The sequence below is a fragment of the Staurois parvus genome, unplaced genomic scaffold, assembly GCF_062004578.1.
Source record: "Staurois parvus isolate SC_StPar_1 unplaced genomic scaffold, SC_StPar_1.0 ptg000468l, whole genome shotgun sequence".
NCBI classification, from domain to species: domain Eukaryota; kingdom Metazoa; phylum Chordata; class Amphibia; order Anura; family Ranidae; genus Staurois; species Staurois parvus.
Window position 1 is genome coordinate 5,878,754 of NW_028318264.1, and position 27,255 is coordinate 5,906,008.

General features: G+C 38.8%; 1 protein-coding gene across 2 annotated transcripts in view; it reads left to right on the forward strand.

Annotated features, from left to right (window-relative positions):
• EPB41L4B (erythrocyte membrane protein band 4.1 like 4B) overlaps positions 1 to 25,480 on the forward strand; it is a 566,800-nt gene extending 541,320 nt beyond the window's left edge. For both annotated transcript variants that reach the window (XM_089689066.1, XM_089689067.1), the window contains 4 exons: positions 7,607 to 7,675; positions 11,125 to 11,294; positions 13,971 to 14,160; positions 25,243 to 25,480. In XM_089689066.1, coding sequence (XP_089545192.1) covers positions 7,607 to 7,675; positions 11,125 to 11,294; positions 13,971 to 14,040 — 309 coding nt within the window. In that variant the 3' untranslated portion in view covers positions 14,041 to 14,160; positions 25,243 to 25,480. The remainder of the gene's footprint in view (positions 1 to 7,606; positions 7,676 to 11,124; positions 11,295 to 13,970; positions 14,161 to 25,242) is intronic.
• Positions 25,481 to 27,255: the final 1,775 nt, after the last annotated feature.

Genomic DNA, 27,255 nt, shown 5'->3' on the forward strand with positions numbered 1-27,255 from the left:
AAACACCCTTTTATAAGTTAAATTCGCAGCGAATATATTCGACTCGAATCGAAATTTTCCCACGAATTCGCCGAATCAGTCGAATCGAATTTTTGAATACTTCGCTCATCTCTAGTGATCACCTTTGCCATACCCCCTATTGACACAAATGAAAGGTAGTGTCTGATCTAAAAGTTCTGGATTCACTACACAAATATGGGACACAGATTAGAAAGCGAATCAGCTTATCAGGTTGCTTTATCCAGCTTTAGTGAAATATGCATGGGAAATTATTGGTAGAACAATTATTATAAGTGAACCTGGTGATACAGGTTTTGAATAACATTTCTCAAGAAGTTATCGAACATCTTTCTGGTTGACAATATAACAAAATAAATGAATGTATGGCTGCAATTGTCATACTGTACTTCTTAATAATGATGTTTTTAAAAATATTTACTTTGAATTATATATTACCTGAAGTTTTGTAGGCATTAGCAAACAGAAATATGTACCCAAGTATGTAGGTAAATGAATGTTCACTTTAACAGTCGGGATTTTCTAAAATCCCCTCCTCATGATAGATGTTCACTTTACAGAACCCCACCTCACACTTTAGCAAATAAACCCTTAGGGGTGTATTTATAACAAAATGCTTAGCAATTCATCTACTGAAAGTGTATGCATATTTGTTCTGTGTGAATGGGGCAAAAAAATTATATTATTAGGCTATTTCCTGAACTGGTTGAAAGATTTTCATTGATTTAAAACAGAAAATACTGTCTTTGTCCACTAGATGACGCATAGTATCATAAAAAATTCCTATGACACTTCACTCCATCTACTGGTCAGATGAAATATTTTCTGTTTTAAATCAATTAAAAGCATTTGTTTAGCACAAGAAATAGCCTAATAACATTTTTTTCCCCATTCACACAGAATGAATGTATATACATCTTTACTGGATGAATTGCCATGCAATTTATTTCTCTTTATCAATGGACCCCTTAGTGTTAAAGTATCCGAGCTTTTGATTGTCCTACATGCATAGAATAGTTTAAATGCATCTGTCAGGATAGAAATAGTGAAGCTGCTAATGGTGGGTTGTTTTATAAGGTGCATTCTCTGTGGCCAGTCATCTTTATCTACACCGTGTTCCAAATAATTATGCAAATAAAATTTTTCTCATTTACCTAAATAATTGATGTAAATAACAATCAGCATAATTCTCATGTTATCAACTATTAAGAGTACAATTCACATTTTATTGAACAAACCTCCTAATGATAACAGGATTTTTTTTAAACGTAAAAAACTTACAATGCACTGTTCCAAATTATTACGCACAGTAAGTTTCAAAACACTTTATAGGTTGTAAAGAACTGGAAATTGTCATTTGTTGTGTTTGCAGCATATTTACTGAAATCAAAAGCTATTTCAATCAAACTTTTAACAACATTTTAACTTTTTAAACGTTTTAACAGGTCGCGCTACATTGTAACATAGGACTCCTTATTTGATAGCAGCTTCACAAGTCTTGCATCCATTGAACTTGTGAGTTTTTGGACAGTTTCTGCTTGAATTTGTTTGCAAGATGTCAGAATAGCCTCCCAGAGCTGCTGTTTGGATGTAAACTGCCTCCCACCCTCATAGATATTTTGCTTGAGGATGCTCCAAAGGTTCTCAATAGGATTGAGATCAGCGGAGGATGGAGGCCACACCATGACTTTCTCTCCTTTTATCCCCATAACAGCCATTGATGCAGAGGTATTCTTTGCAGCATGAGATGGTGCATTGTCATGCATGAAGATGATTTTATTACAGAAAAGCATAGTTCTTCCTTCTGTACCAGGAAAGAAAGTGGTCAGTCATAAACTCCACATACTTTGCAGAGGTCATCTTTACACCTTCGGAGACCCTAAAGGGGCAGACCAGCTCTGTTCCCATGATTCCGGCCCAAAACATGACTCCACCACCATCTTGTTGACGTCGCAGCCTTGTTGGAACAGGGTGGCTGTCCACCAACCATCCACTACTCTATCCATCTGGACCATCCAGGGTTGCACGGCACTCATCAGTGAACAGGACTGTTTGAAAATTAGTCTTCATGTATTTTTCTGCCCAATGCAGCCGTTTCTGCTTGTGAGCATTGGTTAGTGGTTTCTGAAAGAAGGTTTATGCACAGTTGCAAGACTGTGGAGGACTCTACACCTTGATGTCCGTGGGACTCCAGAGGCACCAGCAGCTTCAAATATCTGTTTGCTGCTATGTAATGGTATTTTAGCAGCTGCTCTCTTGATCCGATGCATGGATCTGGCAGAAATCTTCCTCAATGTGCATTTATCTGCACGAACCCGTCTGTGCTCTGAATCAGCCACAAATCTCTTAATAGTGCGATGATCACGCTTACGTTTTCGTGAAATATCTAATGTTTTTATACCTCGTCCAAGGCATTGAACTATTTCACTCTTTTCGGCAGCAGAGAGATCCTTTTTCTTCCCCATATTGCTTGAAAATGGTGCTCTGCTTAATAATGTGGAACACCCTCCTTTAGTAGTTTTTCCTTATTGGGCTCACCTGCCAATCTAATTATCGCAGGTGTCCGAGATTGTTTTCAGTGATCAAAAGAGCCCTGACACACAATGCCATCCATGAGTTACACTGAAAAACAAAATATTTAATCTTAGTGACACTTAAATAGAATTTGCATAATAATTTGGAACGCGGTGTATTACTGTACTTCTTTGTGACAGATACAACATGGCACTAAGCAATCTTAAAGCAAGAGCACACTTAGATGAGAAATTATACAAAACATTTGGTTTAGAATATTAACTAAATTTAATATCAGCTTGGCGTAATAAAAAAACAGACAAAGTAATTAAAGTGCTTCTTAAAGCAAAAGTTTTTTTTTCTTTAATGCACTCTCTGCATTAGGGTTAAAAAAAAAACCTTTCAATAGCAGCTCCCTTCAGCCCCCCCTTAAACACTTACCTGAGTCCATTCTCGATCTAGCACTGTGCCCATCTGCTGCCACTCTTCTGTCCTCTTTCTGGTCCCACTGGAGGCTCTGTTGATGGCAGAAGCCGTTGGCTCCTGCTGCTGTTAGTCAAAACCAGTGAGGAGGGAGCAGAGGTGGAGCAAAGTTGTGCTGTGTGTGCCAATGGACACACATAGCCTGGCTTAGGAGCACTCTCACATGAGTGCCCATATAGCAAACAGCTTGCTCAGGGGGTGCTTGCAGAAAAGGAGGAACACAACCTCTGGCAAGAGACCCCAGAGAATACCATTGCACAGAACAAGTAAGTATAAACCTATTTTTTTATTTAGGAAATTGGGTTTACAATCACTTTAATAGGTTATTTTTCGAGCTGCATATTACTCTGTCAGACGCAATAAAAAAGTTTTAGTTTAGAGTGAAGCCCTTTAATTCATACATTGCACTTCTCTAATCTTCGTCTCTGCACTACTTCAACTCTATAGGGAAGTGCCTAAGCTTGTACCAATATTTCTTAATTTGTGTGTAAATGAGGTCTGTGATTTGGGCTTCGTGATTAGGATCTGAATATAGAGAAGCAGAACATAGGTACTTTGTAATTGTTCCTTCACTGTACTACAAGATGTTTGAAACATTCTCGTTTATTGTTGGAGTTTCTTTTGTCTCTTTGTTTTTCTTATAATATGTGGCAAATAAAATCAATCTAAATGTGTTGATTTAGAAACAATAAACATAACATTATTTTGCTAAAACTGTGGCTCAGAAGACTTGTCCTTGATTGAGAAAATATGTCTGAAAATGAGAAGCATGATTGTTTTTTTTTTTAAATGTTAGAAATGTGTCAGATGCTGTAAATATGGCACAGTTCAATAATTGTCTCCAGCTAGGGTGGATGCATATATTGTGTTCTGAGGCCTTGTTTCAAAATTGCAGCAAAACGTTCGATGTGCAAGAATCGCAAGAGTGTAAAATCGCTGCTGGTTAAGGACCAAAATTTGAGATTCTTTGCAGCAACAATTGCGCATACATGCGCTTCATGTCTTTATGTGTAAGAATCTCGTAAACAAAATCACAAGCAGAAACACAAGTTCCCACTACACATCGTGTGAATGGGGCCTAATGGGGCCTAAAAGGCATGTTAATTTTAGTAGTGCAAATATATACGTAGTCATGACATACCCCTCGGACAATGGTGCCCATAGGCATGGGCCTACCATGCCTATTAATTCAGGCATGGATCACTGATATAACTACAGAAAACAATCATATTGCCTACTATAAGTTTCTAAAATGTGCTCATCAACATTTTCCTTTTTTTTAAATTCAGTAAGTTAGACTAATTTACAGTGTATGTGTAGCCAAAACAGCTTTTTCACTGTATGTAAGGGTTAAAAACCCTGCCAGGTTATTGTTTGCGGTCCGTGTAAGTTTGGGGAAATTTTCCTTCACCTTCTGTCCCAGTGATGCAACAGGAAGTTAAAGAATATTCCCCTCTTAGACAGTTGTCCATTAAACAGGTGTCCGTATTGGAAAATTTCCCCTCACCTGAGGACAGCTCTAAAATGTTGGATTTTTCCCTCACTTTCTTTCACAGTGACAATGGTCATCAGGTAAAAAAGAGTGGTGAATCTCCCCTGTGAAGATACAGGCAGCAATAAAAACATGCCAGAGGATCTAAATTGTCTTTCAAAAAAGGTTTTGCCTACAGTATTTATTACTATGGAATACTATTTTCCAGTGGCAGTGTAAAATCTGAATTTCCATATGTTAGGATATACTGCAATGAATATATATATATATATATATATATATATATATATATATTTGCATGGATTTTCATGGCAACATGTTTTTAATCAAAATGTTTCTACCCCCTTTATTATTTCCCTCAAAGACGGATTCTGAATTGGGTGGACTGTTATCTGATGTCTATGACCACTCTTAGGCCAAATGTTAGGAATTTTAGGAATAGAAATTGAACTTAGCCATCCTCTAACACAGGGGCCTCCAAACTTTTCAAACATAGAGCCAGTATACTGTCCTTCAGACTTTAGGAGGGCTGGATTAGGGCCAGTGAGGATAGAAAATATCCTGGCCCCAGCATCCATGAGAATAAACATGGCCTCAGGGTTGTGGGTCAGTAGGAGAAGTAGTGCCCCACCATAGGTATTAGTGGGAAGAATAGTACACCATCATTGGTTTCATGGGAAGAATTACTGCCCCATTCTTGGTCTCAGTTGGAGGTATAGTGCCCCAAGGGCCAGTTAAAGGGTTGCAAAGGGCTACATCCTGGCCCTCGAACCACAGTTTGGAGACTCCTGCTCTAACAGTCAGATCCCAGCTGCAAAAAAAATTGTTGTCTAGGAAAGCTGAAGTTATTGGGGTGTTATAAATAGTAACTTATTTGCAGGTAGAGATGTACCGTATGATAGCACAAACAGTTACGTTTTGGTCACCCATGTAACATTTAAAGTGAAAGTGCAGGAAGCCTTATAAAACAGAGCATGGGTAGCACTGACAAATGCTTTGAAAGTATGATCTGGCACATGCAGAAGCTACCAGTCTTTCTGTTGTTCAGGGGATGTAGGAATTATACAAGTAGCATACCTAAAGCCATAGTAGCTCACATAGCTGTTATGGGTTCTGGGGTGTCAGGTTGCCCCAGTGGGGAGGCAGTGGAGGCAAATTAAACCTAAAAAAAAAATCTATGTGCATGGGCATATAACACAGAGTTGGAGAGGTTGCAGTTCATGCTGACTTTAACCAACTTGTTAAAGTAGAACTATAGGCAAAACTTTTTTTATTTCATTTTGGATAGAGCAATGGAGGGTTATAACTCCTGCCAGATTTTTTTGTTTTGCCATCTATGTCCCATTGCAGAGTTTTCCCTTCACTTCCTGTCCCATAGCCAAAACAGGAATGGAGAGGAAATCTCTGCAAATTAAGGGAATTCTTTGAGGACTAGCAGGTCATAAAAACTTTTCTGGGGACAACCCAAAATTTGGGATTTTCTTGACTTTCATTTTCAATGTTAATGGTAAACAGGACAAATAGAGAGGGTGAATCTCCTGAACCACTTACCCTCCTGAGGAGTTACCCCCGTTCCTGACCAGGCCATTTATTGCGTTACGGCGCTGTGTTACCTTAACTGACAATTGCGCAGTCATGCAAGGCTGCACCCAAATGAAATTTACATCCTTTTTTCCCACAAATTGAGCTTTCTTTCAGTGGTAAAAAAACAATATTTTGGATTTTTTGGCATTAAACATTTATTTACAAATGAATTGGTTTACATGAACGTTATAGCATTTACAAATGGCGGTGTAGATACTGGGATTTTTTTTTCTACTAGTAATGGCAGCGATCAGCAACTTTTAGCAGGACTGCAGCGGACATCCTGACACTGGGGGGAACTGACATGGTGTCACTGACATCCCCAGTGACATCAATACAGTGATCAGTGCTAAAAAAAAAAAGCACTGACACTGTACTAATGGCAGGGCAGGAAGGGGTTAATATGAGGAGCGATCAAAGGGTCAACTATGTGTAGGGAGTGTTTTACTAGGGGGCAGGGGGTGTATGCTTCACTGTAAGCACACTGCTCTGGATGGCTGTGTTGTGCACAGCCATCCAGAGCAGTGTGCCTAAGCTGACAGGGAGGAAGACTGTTAATAAACAAAACAGTCTTCCTCCCCATTGAAGATGCTCGGTAATCACCAGGCACAGGGGGGTAATTACCTGCCGAGACCCGGTGACTGACAGCCGTGGCTGTGAATGGTGGCGCGTGTGCCCCCTATCCGTAAATGCGAATTCACGTATGTATACGTGATTTTGCGCACCCCTGCTGCCCTGTAGCAGTATATCTGCTATAGGGCGGTGGGGAAGTCGTTAATGGGGGCACAGACAACAATCAAGTTCAGAGTTCTAATCCCTCTCCACTCTATCCAAAACAAAAAAAAATAGTTTTACACTTTGTAAAAGCTGGTAAATAAAATATGTCTTCCCATCAACTGTAGAAAATGATGGGATGTTGTGATTTCCTATGCAGTAGCATAACTATATTCATAATATATAGAACTCAACTTCCAAAATAAGAACACAAACCCATTTTGGTACTACAGACCTATTATATAGTGAGTTACCCTGTGTAAAAGATATCATCTGTTTAAATAACATGTCTGAGAAGGTTCTCATTTATTCAGGTCATGGTATAACTATTAATAGTTAGTCACATTCAGCTGGAATTGTTATTCAAGTCACTTCTTCAGTTCTAATGAGTGTCAGGAGCATAACCCAGCACTTATATTCACACTGGTACATAGAAACCTTAATCCAATCACCATGGAATGTGTCAAGGTAGATGCTGATTGTCTAAGAACAAAGTGGGAGATGTGAATTTCTTAGAACCATCCTGTTCTATTCCATTCTTTGGTGGCAGGGAATCTGTTTGGGTGTTAATCCTTTAAATTACATGGTTGAAGGTGTGTATCACTGTTGATTGCAACGATTGGTCCACAAAGGAAATGATGCTGAGTTTTTCTTTTGCAAATTATCGTCACATTTTTCATGTTTGATTTCTTTTTATTTTCATGTCCCCAACAATAATGCATTTTCTCTGTATTTTTTAAGATAAAGACATATCCCGCTGACCCATCTAATTCATTTTTTGATCCCTTTACAACAATGCAACCATATCCTGTAAGTAGATTTCTTTTTGCCTCATCTAGCATTTGATCATGTGATTTCACAGTATGATGACATGGACCGCATGAATACTTTCCTTGCTGCTTGAGGAGTTATTGATCTGATTATTGACCAAGTAATTATGACTTGAAGGGAAACTGTAATTTTTTTTGCTGGCTGTGTCCCTTTGAAAACTTTACTTCCTGTCCTGAAAATGCAACAGAATATAAGAAAAAATCTCTTTAAACTATGGGGAATTTTCTTCGTAAGTAGCTGTCACCCAAAAAGATGTCCATACCCCTCTATTCCTGTCCTGTTGACATTAATCACAGGACAAAATAGAGGTGAATCTGTCCATTGAAGACATGGACAGCCACAAAAACCTGACAAACATTCCAACCCTTCCACACTATCCAAAACTGGAAAAGGTTTTGGCTATGCCTGTACTTTAATATTTTAAAGTATTGTTTTATATCTGTTTTTACTATCGATATACAGTATAGATAGTATTTTATAAACAAACATTTATTACATGGCAAGTGATTCCCAGAGAACAACAGGTCAGCTAAAGAACCTGAACAGAAGAAAGCGCTCCCTGCCCTTTGGCTTCATTTTTCTTACTGAAACCATGGACAGATCCATCAGGTAAAGGATTGAGTCACTTCTCACTTGTGTGTGTACATTTCAACGTACGTTACAGATGTTTAAACAATCATCTATTAAAAATAACGAAGGCAGAAATGAGACTAAAGGTTTACTTATTAGCTCAGAAGTAAAATACACAAAATATTAATATTTAAAACTGAAATTTTTGTTAAATATTGTTAGGTATACAGCACAAGGGACATAACGTATTACTAATGAAGTGTGTCCAGCTGGCTGCTGCTCTTCTGGTGCTGCTGTGGTTAACATCAGCCACTGTGAATAAGTTGTGCTGCTCATCTGCCTCCTCCACTCATAGAACTAATACTATTCTGCATAGCATTCTGTAAATAAAAGATGGGCAGATGAATGACTGGATCCATCTCCTCCATTCACAGAACACTTTGCATCCTGGAAAAGAATAGTACCAGGTCTAAGAATGGAGGAGGTGAGTGGAAGAGGTGAGTGAGTGGCACAACTCTTTGGCAGTCGTAGCAGCTGATGTTAACCACAGCAGCAAAGAAATATCTGCACTGTGGGGTCAACCCAGCTCAGGGGTGGACTGACAACTCATGGGGCCCCTGGGCAATAGGGGATCATGGGGCCCCTATGTCCTTGCCCACACTCAAAGCACACCCAAAAAAGCCTATAAAAAGTACCAGGGGCATTTCATGGGGCCTCCTACTGACCCTGGGCCCTCGGGCAGTGCCCAAGGGCTCGAATGGTCAGTCCGCTCCTGACCCAGCTACAGATGTGAGAAGATTCCTACACTATGCAGCATCCTGCTGGACATAGGAACGCACTTCATTATAGTTATGTTATGTGTCAGGTGCTGCATAGTAAAAAAAAATGTACATTAGCGTTAAAGAAAACATTTGATACTGGCTATATATTATTTTCAATCCTGACAGTAGCACAGAATTGAAATATTGCATTTATGGTATATGTCAGGTTTGATCCCAGTGTGTACAGCTGTAGTGCTGCTATGGTTCATAAAGAGAAGCCTTAATTGCTGCTTGAAATGTTTAATACAATTGTGTAAATCTTTATGACAAAGAAAAGCGAGGTATCCATTAACCAATTTGATTTCAGTCTGGTATAGTCCTAATTGCAAACTATCAGTTTGCATGTCTTAAGTTAAGTTACATTGCATACAGTCATTGCACTTTTACACTACGTTATTACATAAATAATCCTGTTTCAAAGGGCAGTATGCTTTAAATATGGCATTTCTATCTAAAAGTTAACCAGCAGTAATGTATCTAGTGTTGATGTTGGTCCATTAAGTATTCTTGCATTCTTCCTATATCATGAATACCTGAATTTTATTATTTATTTTATTATTGGATTCCTACCACATCCATGTCAGACACATGCCATTTCCATAAATCTCTCAGGAAATCCTTAATTCCTTTTCTACTAAAAACAAATCTATGAGGATATATATTCCAAACAGCCACTGACTTCTAATAAATAACAGCACAATACACAAAAACAAACAAAGATAAAATAATTGATGTTTGAATGGAAGTGTGTTTTTCTGCACCCATAGCATTTTTTTCAACTCTCACTAATGTATTTTCCAATGGTGACTCGGCAATATATTTTAAAGTATTTTTTTTTACATTTCTGGCAATATAGCCTTGTGGCCTTCAGTAAGTAACATGTGGCCTTCAGTAAGTAACGTGGCCTTCAAGTAAGACATCTACCTCCATGTGTGTGGCCAGTCTTAGTTTTGGTGAAGAGATATTTGGCCTATCATCTTTATTTATTCGTGTTTGCTGCTATAAAGTAAAATATAATCAAAGCATTATTTACAGGACATCTACTAAGTAATATTTATTTGTAACTCTTAAGTGCATGAAAGGATAATGCAAGGATCATTACTGGACAAAATATTCACAAATTGTTGATTATATGGTATGATTATTATAGCCCTGTTCTGTAAAGCATGTATCATAGCTGCAATAAACAGTGGATGTTGCTTGGAACAGATTTCCCCTCGAGGTAGTGAGTCAATTACTGTAAGTGGATTTAAAGGTGCTTGGAATTAACATAGATCTATCATCAGACAAAAATGAAGAAAAAAATAATTAAGAAAGGGCAGAATTGATATACCTGAGCTTTTTCTGCTGTTCGTCTTGTGTGTTTTGATGTTAGATGTTGGCTAGCATTTAGTAATATGCAAGACACACTTGTACAACATTTCCTTATTAAAATTCCTATTGTTTGCTACTTCATTGCCCACTAGTACTATGTGCCGGTACACAGAGACAATCACAACACGAAACACATGAGCACCTGTGATATAATTATAATTGAGTAGTCAAATAATTACTTTTTAGTAATAAGCAAAATATTTTCATCTCCTAGTTGAACCAAACTGTACGTTTTAATTTTTTAAAGTTGAAAAATAAAAAATGTATGTCATCTCTTTCCGTTTATCTATTCACTATAACATGGGCATCCACGAGAGAGAGTGATGAAAGGGAGCCCACACCCATGTAAAATTAACCAAGAACAGGTAATGGGTCCAAAGTATTGAGGAGGGGGGTTATAATTAAACATAACATTTGACAAAAAAAACATAAATAAAGAAAAGCATAGAAAGGCAGACCACAGATATTCAAGCCAGTGTAATAGAAGCAGTGTATTGGTTGGGTGGCCAGTGAAACGACTTATCACAAGATTATTTATATCTATTGGTTTTTATAGAAATGATAAAAAGACCAAGTCTCCTGTATGTACATACACCTGCTATTTTAAACTTGTACTGCTTACTGATGTCTGGATCAAAGAAGGGGTATATTTTTTTTCTTTAGATCGATTTATTGGAGACTCCAATACAACAGTACTCCTCTGCACAGCCATCTCCAAAGAGATTGTCACCGGCAATGTCACCGGCAATTCACCTGGTGCCATCCAGGCAATTGAAGAACCAAGCACAAGCATTGCAGGGAGCTTATTCATCACACATTTCTTTAGTGGACAGGTACTAATTTTATAACCACACAGCATGATGTTTTTGAATTAAGTCTGTCTTTTAATTCATAATTTTGACCCTGATACTACTTGAAAATGACAGCAACAGTAGCAAATGGCTTCTGCTGCTCTCACTGTGAAAACAGTGAGGCGAAAGAAAGAGAGAGCAGCGCTGCTCTCGGGCACAACTCTGGATTACCTACAGGTTTAAGGTGTCCTTTTATGACACAGAGAATAGCTGCGATTCAACGGATCTCAGCTATTCTCTGGTCATTCACAGTTTATGACACTCAGGAGATCATGTCAGCCCTTCTCTGGAGATCTGTGTTCTCCCTTCAGATTCTCCAGCCCAGAGCTGGAGAATCAGAGGGACCGAAAACTAAGCAGAGATAATTTACCTCTGCTTAGTAAACTGATCTTTTACTGTAATCTCGTGAGATTATAGTAAAATGAGCCGTTTTTCAGAGTTTGTAGATCGTTTTCCAGCGTTTGGAGACCGTTCTCCCTTCGTTCGGAGAACTGCTTCATAAACTGCATTCACAGGAGAACTGTGTTCTCCGAGAATGCCGGAGAACTGAGCAGCGATCTAGTACCGCTGGTCCATAAACGGACACCATTATCCACTAACCCTGTAGGTAAAGGCTAAAGGTTTTTTTACCTTATTGCATTCTCTGCATTAAGGTAGAAAACACTTTAAAGTGCAGCTATCCTCCCTCACCACCCCCAAATAGTTACCTGAGCCTAAGCTCGATCCAGAGTTGTACCCGAGAGCAGCGCTGCTATCTCTTATGCCTCACTGCTCTCACAGTGAGAGCAGCAGAAGCCATTTGCTACTGTTGCTGTCAATGAAATCCAGTGACGAGAGCAGGGGCGGGGGCTGAGCCGCAGTTTGTGCATCAATAGACGCACACAGTGCAGCTCAGGATTGAGCCCAAATGAGTGCCCTTGTAGCAAGTGGCTTCCTAGGGGGCATGTGGAAGGCAGAAAGAGCCAGGAGCACCAGTGGGGGACCCCAGAAGAGAAAGATCTGGGCTTCTCTATACAAAACCATTGCACAGAGCAGGTAGATATAATATGTCTCCTATTTTAAATTACTTTAAATCCAGCATTAATATTACATGGTTGTCAATAAACCCTGCTAAACTGACAATCAAAATCTCACTGCCTCCCTATATTTTGAAAAAATATAGGATTGGCAAGTATAGGAAAATAATGACGAAATCTCTTCCACATGACAAAGACACAAGTATGCGCTTGTTCATTTTATGTGTCCTGCAGACTTCCCTGGTGCCATATTTACAGAGCAATAGGTTTCTTGCCAAAAAGTTCTAGTTAGTCTGATAGCGTTCTCTATTCAAGACAGGCAGGCAGTAGTAGTATGAGATTGTACTTATAATGCTGTCTACGGATGCTCTATTCATAAGTGATACATTTGTAGCCCACTTTTGTGGGGGCTAAGAGAAATGGCCCTTCTCAAACAGGTTAGTGTACTAAACCTATTAGGTAAATAAGAGAACCAGAGTCTTTGCTAAGTGAAAGAGTGGGTTTGATAATAAATCTGACAAGTGTTTCCACGCAGGAAAGGACCTCTCTGAATAGAGGGGATGTTCTTCTTGGGAAATTAACCAACAATCCAATCAATAGAGGCAAGAAGAACTACTGCAAGCAGAATATAATATTAACCATAAACATATAGGTGCACATGAGTATAGAAAGGATACACGTTTTATATAGGGAAAGATTAATAACAGTACATACTGTACATCCAATGTATAAACAGCTATTATCAGCCAAGGGCCCAATAGAAGTCCTGGTGGAATTGTGTACATATACCTGGGTATATGTAGTTATTAACAGAGGTATCTTGCAGCAAAGTCCAGTTGCAGGGGCCCCTGAGGATGATGTGGCATCTGTTTTGTGTCGAAAACCTGGAGAGAAGATCAGTAGTCACAAGGGTATCCTCTGTTGTTGTCCAAATTGCCCAGAAGGGGACTTCCTATGGGCAGGAACTGTGGTGTGGCACTGAAACTTAGAGTCATCCTATTTACTCTTCATTTTAGTCCTTCGCTAGTAGTTTAAAATAGTCTCTTCCGGTCTAGTTGAAAATACAACAGCTGCAACTCCATGGACAGGACATTTGGTTCAGTTCTCTCTCTCAGGAAGTCTACTGTATAATGATATCAAAGTCCTCCAATCTGGAGTTTCTGGTCCAGCTAGCAGGGGCAGGAGTGATGTATATACTGTAAATAACTCTGACAGTAAAAAGCACAGACACTTACAATTACAGGTAGTAGAGGGCAGCAGGTCCCTACACTCAGAAATCTAGGTCCTTGTACTCACCACTGTATACCGTTCCTTAGACGGAATCAGGGACCTTGTAGTGTGTAATGGACTTCTTGAACATGATAATGCCCCTTCTATTGCTTTGCTGTGATAGTAATTTCTTAATGTTTTACAACATTAAGAAATTACAATACAATTTCTTTTTAGAGCTTGGGTCACTTTAACAGCATTTCATTAAAATATAATGAGGGTATCTGACACCTTACTGTGACTAAAGAAATTTGTTAGGTTAAATATGTGCAAACTTTTTGAGCTACTAGAAGTTTGCTACTAATTGAGAGACATTCCATCATAAGTTGTTAATGTTTTACTCATACATTAACACATTTCCTTTTTCCTTCAGTTCGGAGGCACGAAGACGTGAGCTTGAAAGAGAGAAGATGATGAAAAGACTTTTGATGACAGAACTGTGAATTTCTTGTGTTCATCATCAGAGCACCGGACTCGGGTCTTTCGAGTGCCTTCTGTCACTTTACATTCCACTGTGTTATTGCAATGGAAATAATGGGCCAAAACTAGTGATCTAGACTACAGTTAGTTAAAACCAACATACTGCATGTAAAAAGGAAACCAATAGTGTTTTATCTTGTACAATGTTTATTATTTGTAAATAATTTAAGAGATTGACAATATACAGAATATTTTAATAGCTAAAAATGATACATTTTATTATGCTACACAGCTTAATATTTTTCAATAAGGTAATCTTTGACATTTCTCATGAAAAGTTGAGTGAATGATTCAGTGATGGGGCAAAATTAATTTTTAATTCACTCAGAAATAGTGCATATGCATTGTATTCTGTGCTGACGTAAAATACATGTAACTATTTATAGAAAAGATATTGATCATTTTAATGAAAAAAGGCCAATTATGACTTTAAGAGGACCTTTCCAGATCTGCAGTACATTTGCTTTTAAATCAGTTATAAACTAAAAAGCTATTTTTTAACATGCACAACTGTTCAAATGCGAATTCATGCTACAAAACCAATAATCAGCGAGTAATAAGAAGTAACCTGACCTTTGGTTAAGAGCAGGGTAAAGTGCCTCTGTTGCAAGCAAATTGCAGGAACTCACTTCTAGCTTTAGGAGAACAGTCAATAATTATGTTCCATCAAGAAGACATCATGCATGTAGACTCTTGCTGTCCCTATTTGCACAATATATAGTACATATTGATCTGCTAGACACAGTATTACGTTGGAGTTGTAGCTAAAGGATTTTATCTCTATTGTTCTACTGTTGCTGGGCAATCTAAAAATTACAGCATGATGGTGATAACAGCAGTGATAATGAGATGATCATGAAATGGAGTGTTTTACCAGACCATTCTGTAAAACTGACCTAAACTCCAGGAACATTTTCCTGCAAACAGTGTGAGGCAAGTAAGTTGTGACTGTTATATGAATTTATAGACTGCCGGGTTTTTCATCTGATCACTGCCGGTGGCTATAGCCGCCTGCAGTGATCATTGTATTCTGCCAGTGAGGAAGGCTCTCTGCACTCCTCACTGGCAAAACACAATAGTGATTAGGGAATCATGCAATTTTCTTTCCTCCAACCTGTTGTTGAAGGAAAGAAAATTGCATAATATATGGCCTGCCTTTATCTGAATAAAAAAGATTTAATGGAATTCTCCATCCATGCTATACTGCACAGATGGGTTAGTCTCCTGCTGTAGCTATTGTATTCTGAAAGCTGGCTCCAGCGACTGTCAGAATAACCAAATAGTGGCTGCATGTGATTGGATGCAGCTGATGTTTGACCAACAGTTTTCTGGGAGGGTAGAGACAGGGTCACCCATGTAGCGATTTTCAGCTGCTTCATCAGAAACCAGCTGAAATTAGCATAATGTACAGTGACCCTGCGCTTTTGCAAGTTCTCCCACTTAGAAATCATGGAGGGGTCTGAAATACACATTGTAGGTGCATTCCCACTCTGAGAGAATTAAAAAAAAAAAAATTTCAGAAATTCACATTGTATGATTTTTAAAGAATTTATTTATCTTGCACTGCTGAACATAAGTATATAAACACCTAAGAAACAGGAAGAATTCTGTCTCTCAAAGACCTGTTACTCTGCCTTTAAAAAGTCCACCTCTACTCCACTCATTAATCTAACTTAGTAGCACCTGTCTGAGCTCTTTAAAGACACCTGTCCACCCCACAGTCAGTCAGATGCCAACTACTACCATGGGCAAGACCAAAGAGCTGTCAAAAGACACCAGAGACAAAATTGTGGACCTCCACAAGGCTGGAAAGGGCTACGGGGCAATTGCCAAGCAGCTTGGTGAAAATAGATCAACTGTTGGAGCAATTGTTAAAAAATGGAAGAGGCTAAAGACGACTGTCAGTCTCCCTCAGACTGGGGCTCCATGCAAGATGTCACGTGGGGTATCACTGATGATAAGAAAGGTGAGGAATCAGCCCAGAACTACAAGGGAGGAGCTGGTCAATGACATGAAGAGAGCTGGGACCACAGTTTCAGAGATCACTGTCGGTAGAACACTACGCCGTCATGGACGGAAGGTTCCCCTGCTCAAGTCATCACATCTCCAGGCCCGTCTGAAGTTTGCCAATGACTATCTGGATGATCCAGAGGAGGCATGGGAGAAAGTCATATGGTCAGATGAGACCAAAGTAGAACTTTTTGGTCTAAACTTCACTCGTCGTGTTTGGAGGAAAAAGGATGAGTTGCATCCCAAGAACACCATCCCTACTGTGAAGCATGGGGGTAGTAGCATCATGCTTTGGAGGTGCTTTTCTGCGAAGGGGACAGGACGACTGCACTGTATTAAGGAGAGAATGAATGGGGCCATTTATTGTGAGATTTTGAGCAACAACCTCTTTCCCTCAGTCAGAGCATTGAAGATGGGTCTTGGCTGGGTCTTCCAACATGGCAACGACCCGAAGCACACAGCCAGGATAACCAAGGAGTGGCTCCGTAAGAAGCATATCAAGGTTCTGGAGTGGCCTAGCCAGTCTCCAGACCTAAATCCAATAGAACATCTTTGGAGGGAGCTGAAACTCCGTGTTGCTAATTGACAGCCCCGAAACCTGACAGATCTAGAGGAGATCTGTGTGGAGGAGTGGGCCAAAATCCCTGTTGCAGTGTGCGCAAACCTGGTCAAGAACTACAGGAAACGTTTGACCTCTGTAATTGCAAACAAAGGCTTCTGTACCAATTATTAACACTGATTTTCTCAGGTGTTCAAATACTTATGTTCAGCAGTGCAGAACAAATACATTCTTTAAAAATCATACAATGTAATTTCCTGAATTTTTTTTTTTTTTCAATTCTGTCTCTCAGAGTGGGAATGCACCTACAATGTGAATTTCAGACCCCTCCATGATTTCTAAGTGGGAGAACTTGCAAAATCGCAGGGTGTTCAAATACTTCTGTTCCTCACTGTATAGCCAGCTTTCATTAATAAAATTACAGTTAGCATTCTGCAGCTGCTTACTTTTTCATCCAATTCCTAATAGGCTCTTGTGAGACTAGAAGAACAAAGTGTGCCTAGGTGCTGCCACATGTCTGGAAATGTTCTGCTGCTTTTAATTAGGAATGAAACGCTTACTGAACTGATTTGCCACATTATTTTAGAACTGCAGGCAAAACTTGAAGATTTTCCTATGTTGTAGGAAACATTTAGAAATGTTAAATGCGACTAAGCAGTACCCTAAATAATTTACCCTTTGTCTGGAATTCCTCCTCAAAAATGTCAGTGTGCTGCTTGGTGTGTGTATGACTGTGCCTGCAGACTCAGAGCTGTTTATCTACAATGTGACATTAGAGGCACTCCTGCCTCTCTGAAGATTTGGTGATATCACCACTGTGCTGCTCATTGTTACTCTTCCTGGAAGGTCTGACATGAGGAAGCAAAACCCTTCCTCCAAGATGGCTGCCTTCATATAGAGACACGGGGTTATTTACTAAAACTAAAACTGCAGCATGCAAAATCTGGAAACATAGAAACCAAATAGTTTAGGGAGGAGGAGCCAGGACTGCCGCAGGGGGGGACCCAAAAAGGAGAATCAGGGCTGCTCTGTGCAAACCCGTTGCACAGAATAGGTAAGTATAACATGTTTGTTAAAATGTAAGCTTTAGAATCACTTTAATTGCTCAAGCTGAAGTTAGAAGCTGATTGGCTACCATGCACAGTTGCACCAGATTCTGAGTGTGCCTGTTTTAGTAAATCTACCCCATAATAAAGATCAAGGCTTGATAAATACAATGTATGTAGTGGGAAGAATGATTCAGGGAGACCACAGGCAAAACTGGTGAATCGTTCTTTGCCCTCTGCTTGCTTTTATTTTTTTCTTTTTTTACACAACTTCTAGAGTTATTTTTCTCTTTAAACTGTTAATGTATCTCTATTGGACAATTGAACTTTAGTGAACTTTAGATTTTACGTATAGGTCAACTCAAAGCTAGCAAAAGCCACTGTAAGCAGGCTAAGGTGGGGAGTGGAAGCACTAAACCTGATTTTCAGCTATGGGTCACTCAAATGACATTTTATTGAGTGTTTTTGATGCAATTGTTCAATTTTGAATGGTAGTGTATACTAGAATTTAGATGATAATGAATAGATCATTTCCTAATGTAGGTGAGAAAAAAGGAACTTTTAGTTAGGGTGCAAACTGCAGGTACAATTACATAATGTCAGGCCAGGTTTTTATTTGCTTGTGAGCTGAAGAACCTGTACCACAGCTTGCAGATGTGTAAATGTTTTTATTCAGATCACTATGTGCATGGAGGGAGCAGCCATCATTGCATTATCCGTAAATACCAGTTTATGGACAAGACAGAAGCAAGACTTATAATAAGAAGTCTTATTTTCCTGTTGCAGCTTAAACTGCGAGGAGTTAACTTCTTTTCCATCAAAAACATAAGCAGACATAGGCATATTGATGTTTATTTTGCTTATTACTATTTTATTTTGCCTTGAATTATCTTTAAAGGTGGTTATAAAATGTAATAGTGGTCAGACATAAGGAATGTGTGACTACTGCGATATTCCTATTGTATCAGTACTACGGACATGCATATATCCATTGTGCATGTGTATGGAACATGGCAAACATATCAAGGTGAACATAAACATATCAATTAATTTTTTCTACCTAAAAGACTAAATGCTTTTTTTCATTTACCTAAAGTGACCTGTATATATCTGCTTTTGTCTGTTAATCCAATACAGTGCACAGAAGAAACAGTACTCATATGTGTTTAAAACCCTTGTGGTGCATTCTAGATTAGCAACCCATTTAGAATACTATGGCCAATGTAGAAGCATATGTGGCACCTTATTCTTGTAAATGAAGAATAATTGTTTTGCCATAGGTGATGTTGCCTTATTTTCCTTTGCTGTGCCATATAAAGTAGACAATAGCTGGTCTCTTAGAGTCTCAAAGCTTAGACAGGGGGCTTTTCATTTTGAAAAATATGCGATAAAAGGTGGCTAAAGCTGAAACCAGATATCAAATTCTTGGAGCTTTCTGTGTACCATTTGTCTCTGCATATTTACTATTACAATTGATAAGTAAATGCACATACATGTGTGCCTACACACAGAAATACCCTATCAAACATTGTAGGTATTCACAAAGACCTTTTACAGAGATTACACTATCTAACACCATCAGTTTTTTTAAGGACCAGGGACTTTGATAATTTAGTGTTTAAATAGTGAATATGCATAATACTGTTATTTTTTTTTTATAAGACTTGTTGACTTTATTGGTGAGACCTCTATGCTTCAGCTCCTGGGTTCTGTCCACCTGCTGTGATATTATGAGAGGTTTTCACTCTCCCTGTTGTATTTTTATATATATTTTGAATAATGCAACCGAAGTTGCTGAAATACACAAAGGTGGACAGGAACGCCTATAACTCCAAGATGGAAAGGAACAGAGTCATGGAATTATCACAGCAATCTTTTGCTGCCAGGTTAAACAAGACCCATAAAAGCCAGGGGCTGACTCAATCTACCAGGTTCAAGCTATAACTAAAATATCACTAATTTGTTGAGTTACAGATTGGAGAAAGAGTGAGAATGTACTCTTATGTGACAGTCGGAAGGATCAGTTAAGAATCATTTTACTGCACATGTTGTATAATACATGAGCTCTGGGAATACATTAGGCTAAGACTGAGTATGTGTTGATCATTTACAGGACAGGAACATCCCTGCTTTTTATCAGACCTGCTTATCTTTGCCAGCCAGTGTTAAACATGGCAGGCCATCCTCAAGTGGACCCTAATCGTATGTGGATATATACAAAATGCTTAAAGTGTTTGTATTGGTTTAATTGACAAATGTAGCACCCCCTGACTCTTGGAAGCATGGTGGTACCACCAGAAATATGGGGGGGGGCAATAGTGGGGCATGAACAGAGGGGTAGCAGTCAGTTTAAGAGGCAAAACAAAAAGGAGTCTATTGACCCTCACTCAAAACTCCCGGGAGGGACCGGTAGGGAGTTCAAAACACCTGTTACTGGCCTACAGACTCAATAACATGAAAGGAAGAGACACCAGTACAGAAAAGAGCCTTTAAGCTGATTCCAGCAATTTGTACCTTCTTAGTAGAAGTCATTTCCATCAGCAATCAAATCTTTCTATTAGCAGCTGCAGTAGTCTTGAAACTCCCATATTGACAGTTTCCAGGCTCTCCACAGGTTCCTCACCCAGGACCTTTGTGATGACTGTGATAGATTGACCTCTGGTACTTCATCTCAAACATCAATAGTTCCTCTCATGTTCTCAACCAGACTCCCAAACCACAGAACCTCAAGCACAGTACTCATTGGACAGACTTCGGCTCCAGGCACATATAGAGGCCCCAGGATTCAGGCCTAATCATCCAGCTGCTCCTCATACTCCCACCCCAGAGCCTAGGCAGAAGATCACTTAGCCCTCTTCATATATTTATACTCTCCCCTAGCATTTACCGTTGGCATAAACCTCCTACTGGTTGGCTAAGGGAAGTATGAATATTCTTAGGTCAGTTTTACCGTAGTTTCTAATACTAATACCAGCAATCCCTGTGACACCTACAAGCAAAAAGGAGAAGCCACAGCTCCACTGAATTCACAGGAAGCACCAAATGATCAAGTAGACTATATGTCAGGTAGGTAGTCTACCACCCAGCAAGACTAAATATTAATAGTAGCCCCTGTTTAGGACAGGGTGGCTACATTAATTAAAAACATTATTTTCATGGTACAATGGGTCATTATAAATGGTTTGGATGCCTCAGTGTGCATACATGATACAATTTTAAACTCTACAAAACATGCCAAAAAGGAAATTACAGGGATATGTCCTTCGTTATAGTGCCAAAAAAGTAAAAGAATTATTAACTGAAATGTAAAAATCTTGATAACAAACTTTTTGTCTAATTTTCCAGAAATACACTGCCAATATAAAATGCATGTGTTACCAGTCCTAAATAGAATAATTAAATATCTATGGGTTCAATAACAGTCATGGGGAAGTTTAACATTTTTTTATTAAATCACTGGCCCAACTAGGGCTGTTTTAACTGTGTATTTTATATTCTACAAACTTCAATTTCAGAGTATGTCCCAACCATTTTTACTATGATTGCATGAATGAGGAACTATATTGTTAAAGTATATGCATGGTTGCATAATATGTCAGTTTTCTGTTCAATACCTTTTAAAGGAAAGAATGAGATGAAATTTATTTCAAGAAGATAAACATTACAATAGCAGCTTATTCAATAATGCACAGTCAAATTGCAAAGTGCAAGAGCCCATAGCGCTCAATCGGATTTTATTTACCAATGTTAAATAACTGAAGGGTGACAGTCTGCCTTTATTAACAAACCAGTAAAAGATCCAGGTTTTTAATTTTCAAATTTACAGCTGAACTCCAGGAAAGCACCTAAAAACATTGCTGAAATATGTATGAGGAGACAGATTAACCTGGCAAAGTTTGTGTACGTTCGTACAGGTACTCCGTGCATTCTTGCCACATTAAATAGCCAGATCCTTGATCTTGGCACTTGAGGATGTTAAAAGTAGGAGACAAATGTTGTCAACAACGTTTCTAAGAATTATCCTCTACATTCAGCTCCTCTTGACCTGTCAGAGTTTTTACACAGCTACAACTGGCAATTATCAGCTGCCAAAATGACTGCAGTTATTTTCAATTTCAGAGGTATTACATAGCAGGAGTGGTTGTCCAATTGCAGCTGCTCCTGAGTAAAATGACACTTGCAGATAGTCTGCAAGTGTCCATGTGATGCAATGTACAAATGTAATGTTACACTGTAGATACTATTTCACTGATACGTAGATAAAAGGTCTGACCTTTATTCTGCATATCATATCAATTAAAGAAACCTTACAAGTTAATTTAAAAAATAAAAAAAGATAACCCTATTCAGCCAAAGTACCTCCTTCGCCCCTTAGCTTTCATTGTTTAGATCATTCCTATTTTGTTTTTACAATGAAGATTTACATTTTTACTAATTTGTTTTTTTTCAGTGTCACAGTAAACATATATAAAAAATTAAAAAAATATTTATAAATCTATATAAAATGTGTTTATGCATTTGCATAAATATATAATGTCATTTTAAATAAGCCAAATTATAAATTAAAATTTATACTTTTTAAAAATAAAACTACTTTTTTGACTAACACTGGTCAAGATAGAAACATTTTTACATCTTTTTTTTGTCTATAGATTACATAGACATTTAGCAAGACAATATGCAAAAAGAAAGCCGAATTTGTCCAACAAAAACAATGTATGTATTACCTTTTTATCCTAAGCAATGACATTGTTAGGGACAGTGTTATTGCCAAATAGTAGAAATGTACAAATTGCTCTATTCCACTAAGGGTATAAAGAGCTATAGTGGTTAAATAAAATGCTACATAGCTTGGCCTGGCCAATCCATGTAACTAGACATTTTAGGTCAAGTTATGTTATTTAGATGAGTCATAAAAGGGAATTAATCTGGAAATTGCATCCTAGCAAATATACACTATATTGCCAAAAGTATTGGGACGCCCCTCCAAATAATTGGATTCAGGTGTTCCAATCACCTCCATGGCCACAGGCAGGGGCGGACTGACCATTCGAAAACTTGGGCACTGCCCGAGGGCCCTGGGTCAGTAGGGGGCCCCATGAGATGCCCCTGGTACCTTTCGTAGGCTTTTTTGGATGTGGTTTGAGTGTGGGCGAGGATCCATGATCCCCTATTGCCCAGGGGCCCCATGAGTTGTCAGTCCGCCCCTGGCCACAGGTGTATAAAATCAAGCACCTAGTCATGCAGACTGCTTCTACAAACACTTGTGAAAGAATGGGTCTCAAGAGCTTGGTACCGTGATAGGTTGCCACCTGTGCAATAAGTCCATTTGTGAAATTTCCTTGCTATTTAATAGTTCATGGTCAACTGTTAGTGGTATTATAACAAACGGGGAACAACAGCAACTCAGCCAAAAAGTGGTAGGCCACGTAAAATGACAGAGCGAGGTCAGTGCATGCTGAAATCTACAGTGTGCAGAAGTCGCCAACTGTCTGCACAGTCAGTAGCTAAAGACCTCCAAACTTCATGTGGCCTTCAGATTAGTACATCAGTGCGTAGAGAGTTTCATGGAATGGGTTTCCATGGCTGAGCAGCTGCATCCAAGCTTTATATCACCAAGTGCAATGCAAAACATTGGAGGAAGTGGTGTAAAGCACGCTGCCACTGGACTCTAGAGCAGCGGAGATGGATTGCCAGACAGAGAAGTGTAATTCTTCACTGCAGAGAACACAACAGACGTTTCTGGGTTTGGCGGTTTCCAGGAGAACGGCACTTGCCTGACTGCATTGTCCCAAGTGTAAAGTTTGGTGGAGGGGGGGGATTATGGTGTGGGCCTGTTTTTCAGAGGTTGGGCTTGGCCCCTTAGTTCCAGTGAAGGGAAATCTTAAGGCATCAGCAAACCAAGACATTTTGGACAATTTCATGCTCCCAACTTTGTGGGAACAGTTTGGGGATGGCCCCTTCCTGTTCCAACAAGACTGCGCACCAGTCCTGACCACAACCTGATAGAACACCTTTGGGATGAATTAAAGAAGAGACTGTGAGTCAGGCCTTCTATTCTTAATTCAGTGCCTGACCTCACAAATGCATTGCTGGAAGAATGGTCAAACATTCCCATAGACACACTCCTAAACCTTGTGGACAGCCTTCCCAGAAGAGTTGAAGCTGTTATAGCTGCAAAGGGTGGGCTAACTCAATATTGAACCCTATGGTCTAAGGCTGAGATTCTATTAATGTTCATGTGTGTGTAAAGGCAGGCCGACCAATACTTTTGGCAATATAGTATATTTAGCTCTGTAGATTCCTTTGTTGCTGTTACTTACTATTCAGTATGGCTAAGAACATATTTTTTTAAAAATAAAACTTACTTTCAAAAATACATGTAAGATGACTATTCCTGTTGGATTGTAAACAACCTAGAGATATATCACAACTAGACTTATCATTTTCTGCTACCAAATGGTCATCAAGTAATCTTCTAGTTACAAAAGGGTCATTAAAGGTCTGTCATGCAAAAGTCAAATTTCTACTTCAAAGCTTTACAGCTTAACCAAGGACTTAATATCATTACTACAAAAATGGAATCTGAAAACCATTGGTTCAGAATGGAAATGATGTAGGGTCCCATCTGAGGTTACCAGCTTGGCATTCAAGACATGTTGGTGGGTATTTCCATAGTTACAGGTCTGACCAAGGTGTGGTCCTCCTGCCATGCCAATACCATCCAGCAAGCAGCCCTGGAGGTTGTTTATTCCAAGCACAGATTCATCTATACATGAATACCAGCCCACGAGCCAAGCCAAGCTAATTTAGTAACTCAAAATCTTAAAATCAATGTATTAGCATGGTAGTGTAGTGAACACAATTTTCAAAAGAAATATCAACAATGACAGCCTAGATATTTCATTCAGCACAAGTTCCGCTAATATTCAAAAATTCGTAGTGGGTCTTTGCATCTTTCCCATTCCTTGCTTTTCTTTTATAAAAAAATGATGACTAGACTTGCTCATTAATGTCAGCATTAGCCAACACTCCTTGTATTATAAGGTTAACTCTAGCAATGACTATCTATTATGTGCTCCCTTTTGGTATGTTAATACACAATTGAAATAATGTTGTTATATCTATCTGTTAGGTGCAAAAAATGACTGCACCATAAATTCAGAGCTGCCCTGTGCACTCCTGTCCTGTGCTATTTCAAGGAGTGCTTCCACTTCTTATGTTGTACTACAGAACAATTAATTCCTATGTTGTGAATATTAGGAGAATGGGCAGGAATTAGTAGTTAACAACAGACAACTAGGCAGAGCTGAAACAAAGTAATTCTTTTCAGTCCACAGAAAGGCATTGCAGGTCATTTCACAAGACAAATTTAGAAGCTGCGTGAGTTTCTGGCAGATCAACTGGTATTTTTCTCTTCTTGTCAGGTCTTTAAAGGGATAAAACATGGGGAAATGTGCATGTATTGCAGAGATGTACTACATTTTTTTGTAAATTTGCCTCGCATACGCTTTAAGAAACTTTGTCCAATGTCTACTGTTTCCCCCCAGGTGGTTCTGGATGTATCTGTGTATTATCTTACCGCTCTCCATGATACCTGAGTGTCTGACTGCTTTCTGACGTTTATACCCCTTTTCAGCGTGATCAACAGCCTTGAGAAACATTTGGACATAACCATCCTAATTGTCTTTTTTATTCAAGTCAAATATGCTTTTTCGAAATGTTAGTGCTACTTTTAGGATATTGCTGCACTTGTGTATTAAAATAAAGTTTTGTCTAAAATGCCTACTTCTGAAAATGATTTATAGACTAAAGTGCTATAGTTGGAAGATTTTTTTCTCTACCTCTACATCAAACTACTACAGGGCTAAACAATAGGGAAAAAAATAAATATAAAGGCATTCTCTGTTAAGCAAAGAGAGCCTATATTATTTGTTCCTAGTTTAAAAATGGGTCTCGGCTTTCGGAGTTAACATCTGGAGTTTAGTCATCAGGAGTTTCATTTCTTAACTGGGCATTTTCCCAAAACAGTAAGATATTTAAATTTTAGGTATAAAAATTACTTTTCCTATTTTTTTCCAGATAAAGATACATTTTATCTAATACTCTTTTCGTGACCTTATATTTTTCAAATATGCAGAAATGGATTGTACTTATTACATAAATAGGCTACAGTGAGCGCTCCAAAATGTCAGCAGCTGAACATTCAAGGAAAACACATAAGAAGTCCCATGATAAATGTACAAATATAAAATGCAGCGCTGTGTGGTGTTGCCCTAATGTAGGCAACAATAATAATATAGAAATAAAACCAAACATAAAATAATGGAATTTAAATCATAAATGAAATGCAGTTCTGTAATAGTGCTCGCTGTTCTCCAGTGCAAATGATAGAAATGCGCACTAACCAGAAGCGTATTGGTAATACGCATGTGTATAAAATATCCTGAAGATTCCCCTATCTTTCTGGTCAGAAAATGGATAGGAGCTGGAAAATGTGGAGATGAAGCGCCCTCGTGGGGTGAAGATGAAGTCCCACAGGCAAGAGATATCCTTGCAGAGATGTGTGGAGTAGGTAATTCCCCCTCTCTGGAGCTGGTACAAGGGTCACTCTGAGGCTGCAAAAGTTGAAAGGCTTGCCGAAGAAAATGCCGACTTTCTGGGCAGTGCCTCTTCCCTGATTGGCAGGTGGCTCGTCGCGTGATCTCTCTGTATCAGGGAAAAAGAAGATGTTTTAGTAGATCTAAAGGGAGAAAAGTGTAACGTTATAATTACACGTACCTCAGTGGCTTCCTTCAGGATAGATGTTAGTTAGAGTTTGCTCCCATTATGCTTCTGCTGTGCGACACACCTCTGTTCCTTAAATTCTGCAACATTTCAAATGAAAGAATCATCACCAAAGAAGTCATCTGATCAGATGCAAGACACAGATATACAAGTAATTTATACCTTACTCCTGGGGGCTTATTTATAAAGCAATGCATGTGACTTTCAACATTCACTGGTGGTGAAACAATCACTTTCATTTAAAGCACATTCACCTAGAAGATTCAAAAGCAGAGAATGGTGAATGTAAAATTATCTTCTTCATAAATATGTCCCTACACTTCTGTAGATCTTCAAAAAGGAGAATTGTCTCTACACTTCTGTAAATCTCCAAGTGAGTATTTTGTTAAAGTTTAGTTAAACCCTTTCATTGAGCTTCTGTTATTTATTCCCTTTGGCTTGTTAAATTTATCTATCATGGCTCAAAACCTTTGAATATTGCTTCTCATAGAATAATGTTTTTTTTTTTGTATAAGAAAACAACTCACATTTTAAAAGTGCCTAAAGCTGGCCAAAGACGGTGTGATTTCCTTTTCTACAACCACTGGTTTCCCTGCGGGGGGGCAGGGGGAGCCATTTGCACCAGAACACAATGATTACTGCTAGAGGCTATAATAGCCACTAGCAATAATCGCATGTAAAACCTGACAGGCTGGTTGTACTCAAGTTGATCGATTGATCAACTTCAGTACATTCAGCCTGCCCATACCTGGTTTGAATCATGGCCAGTCCCTGCT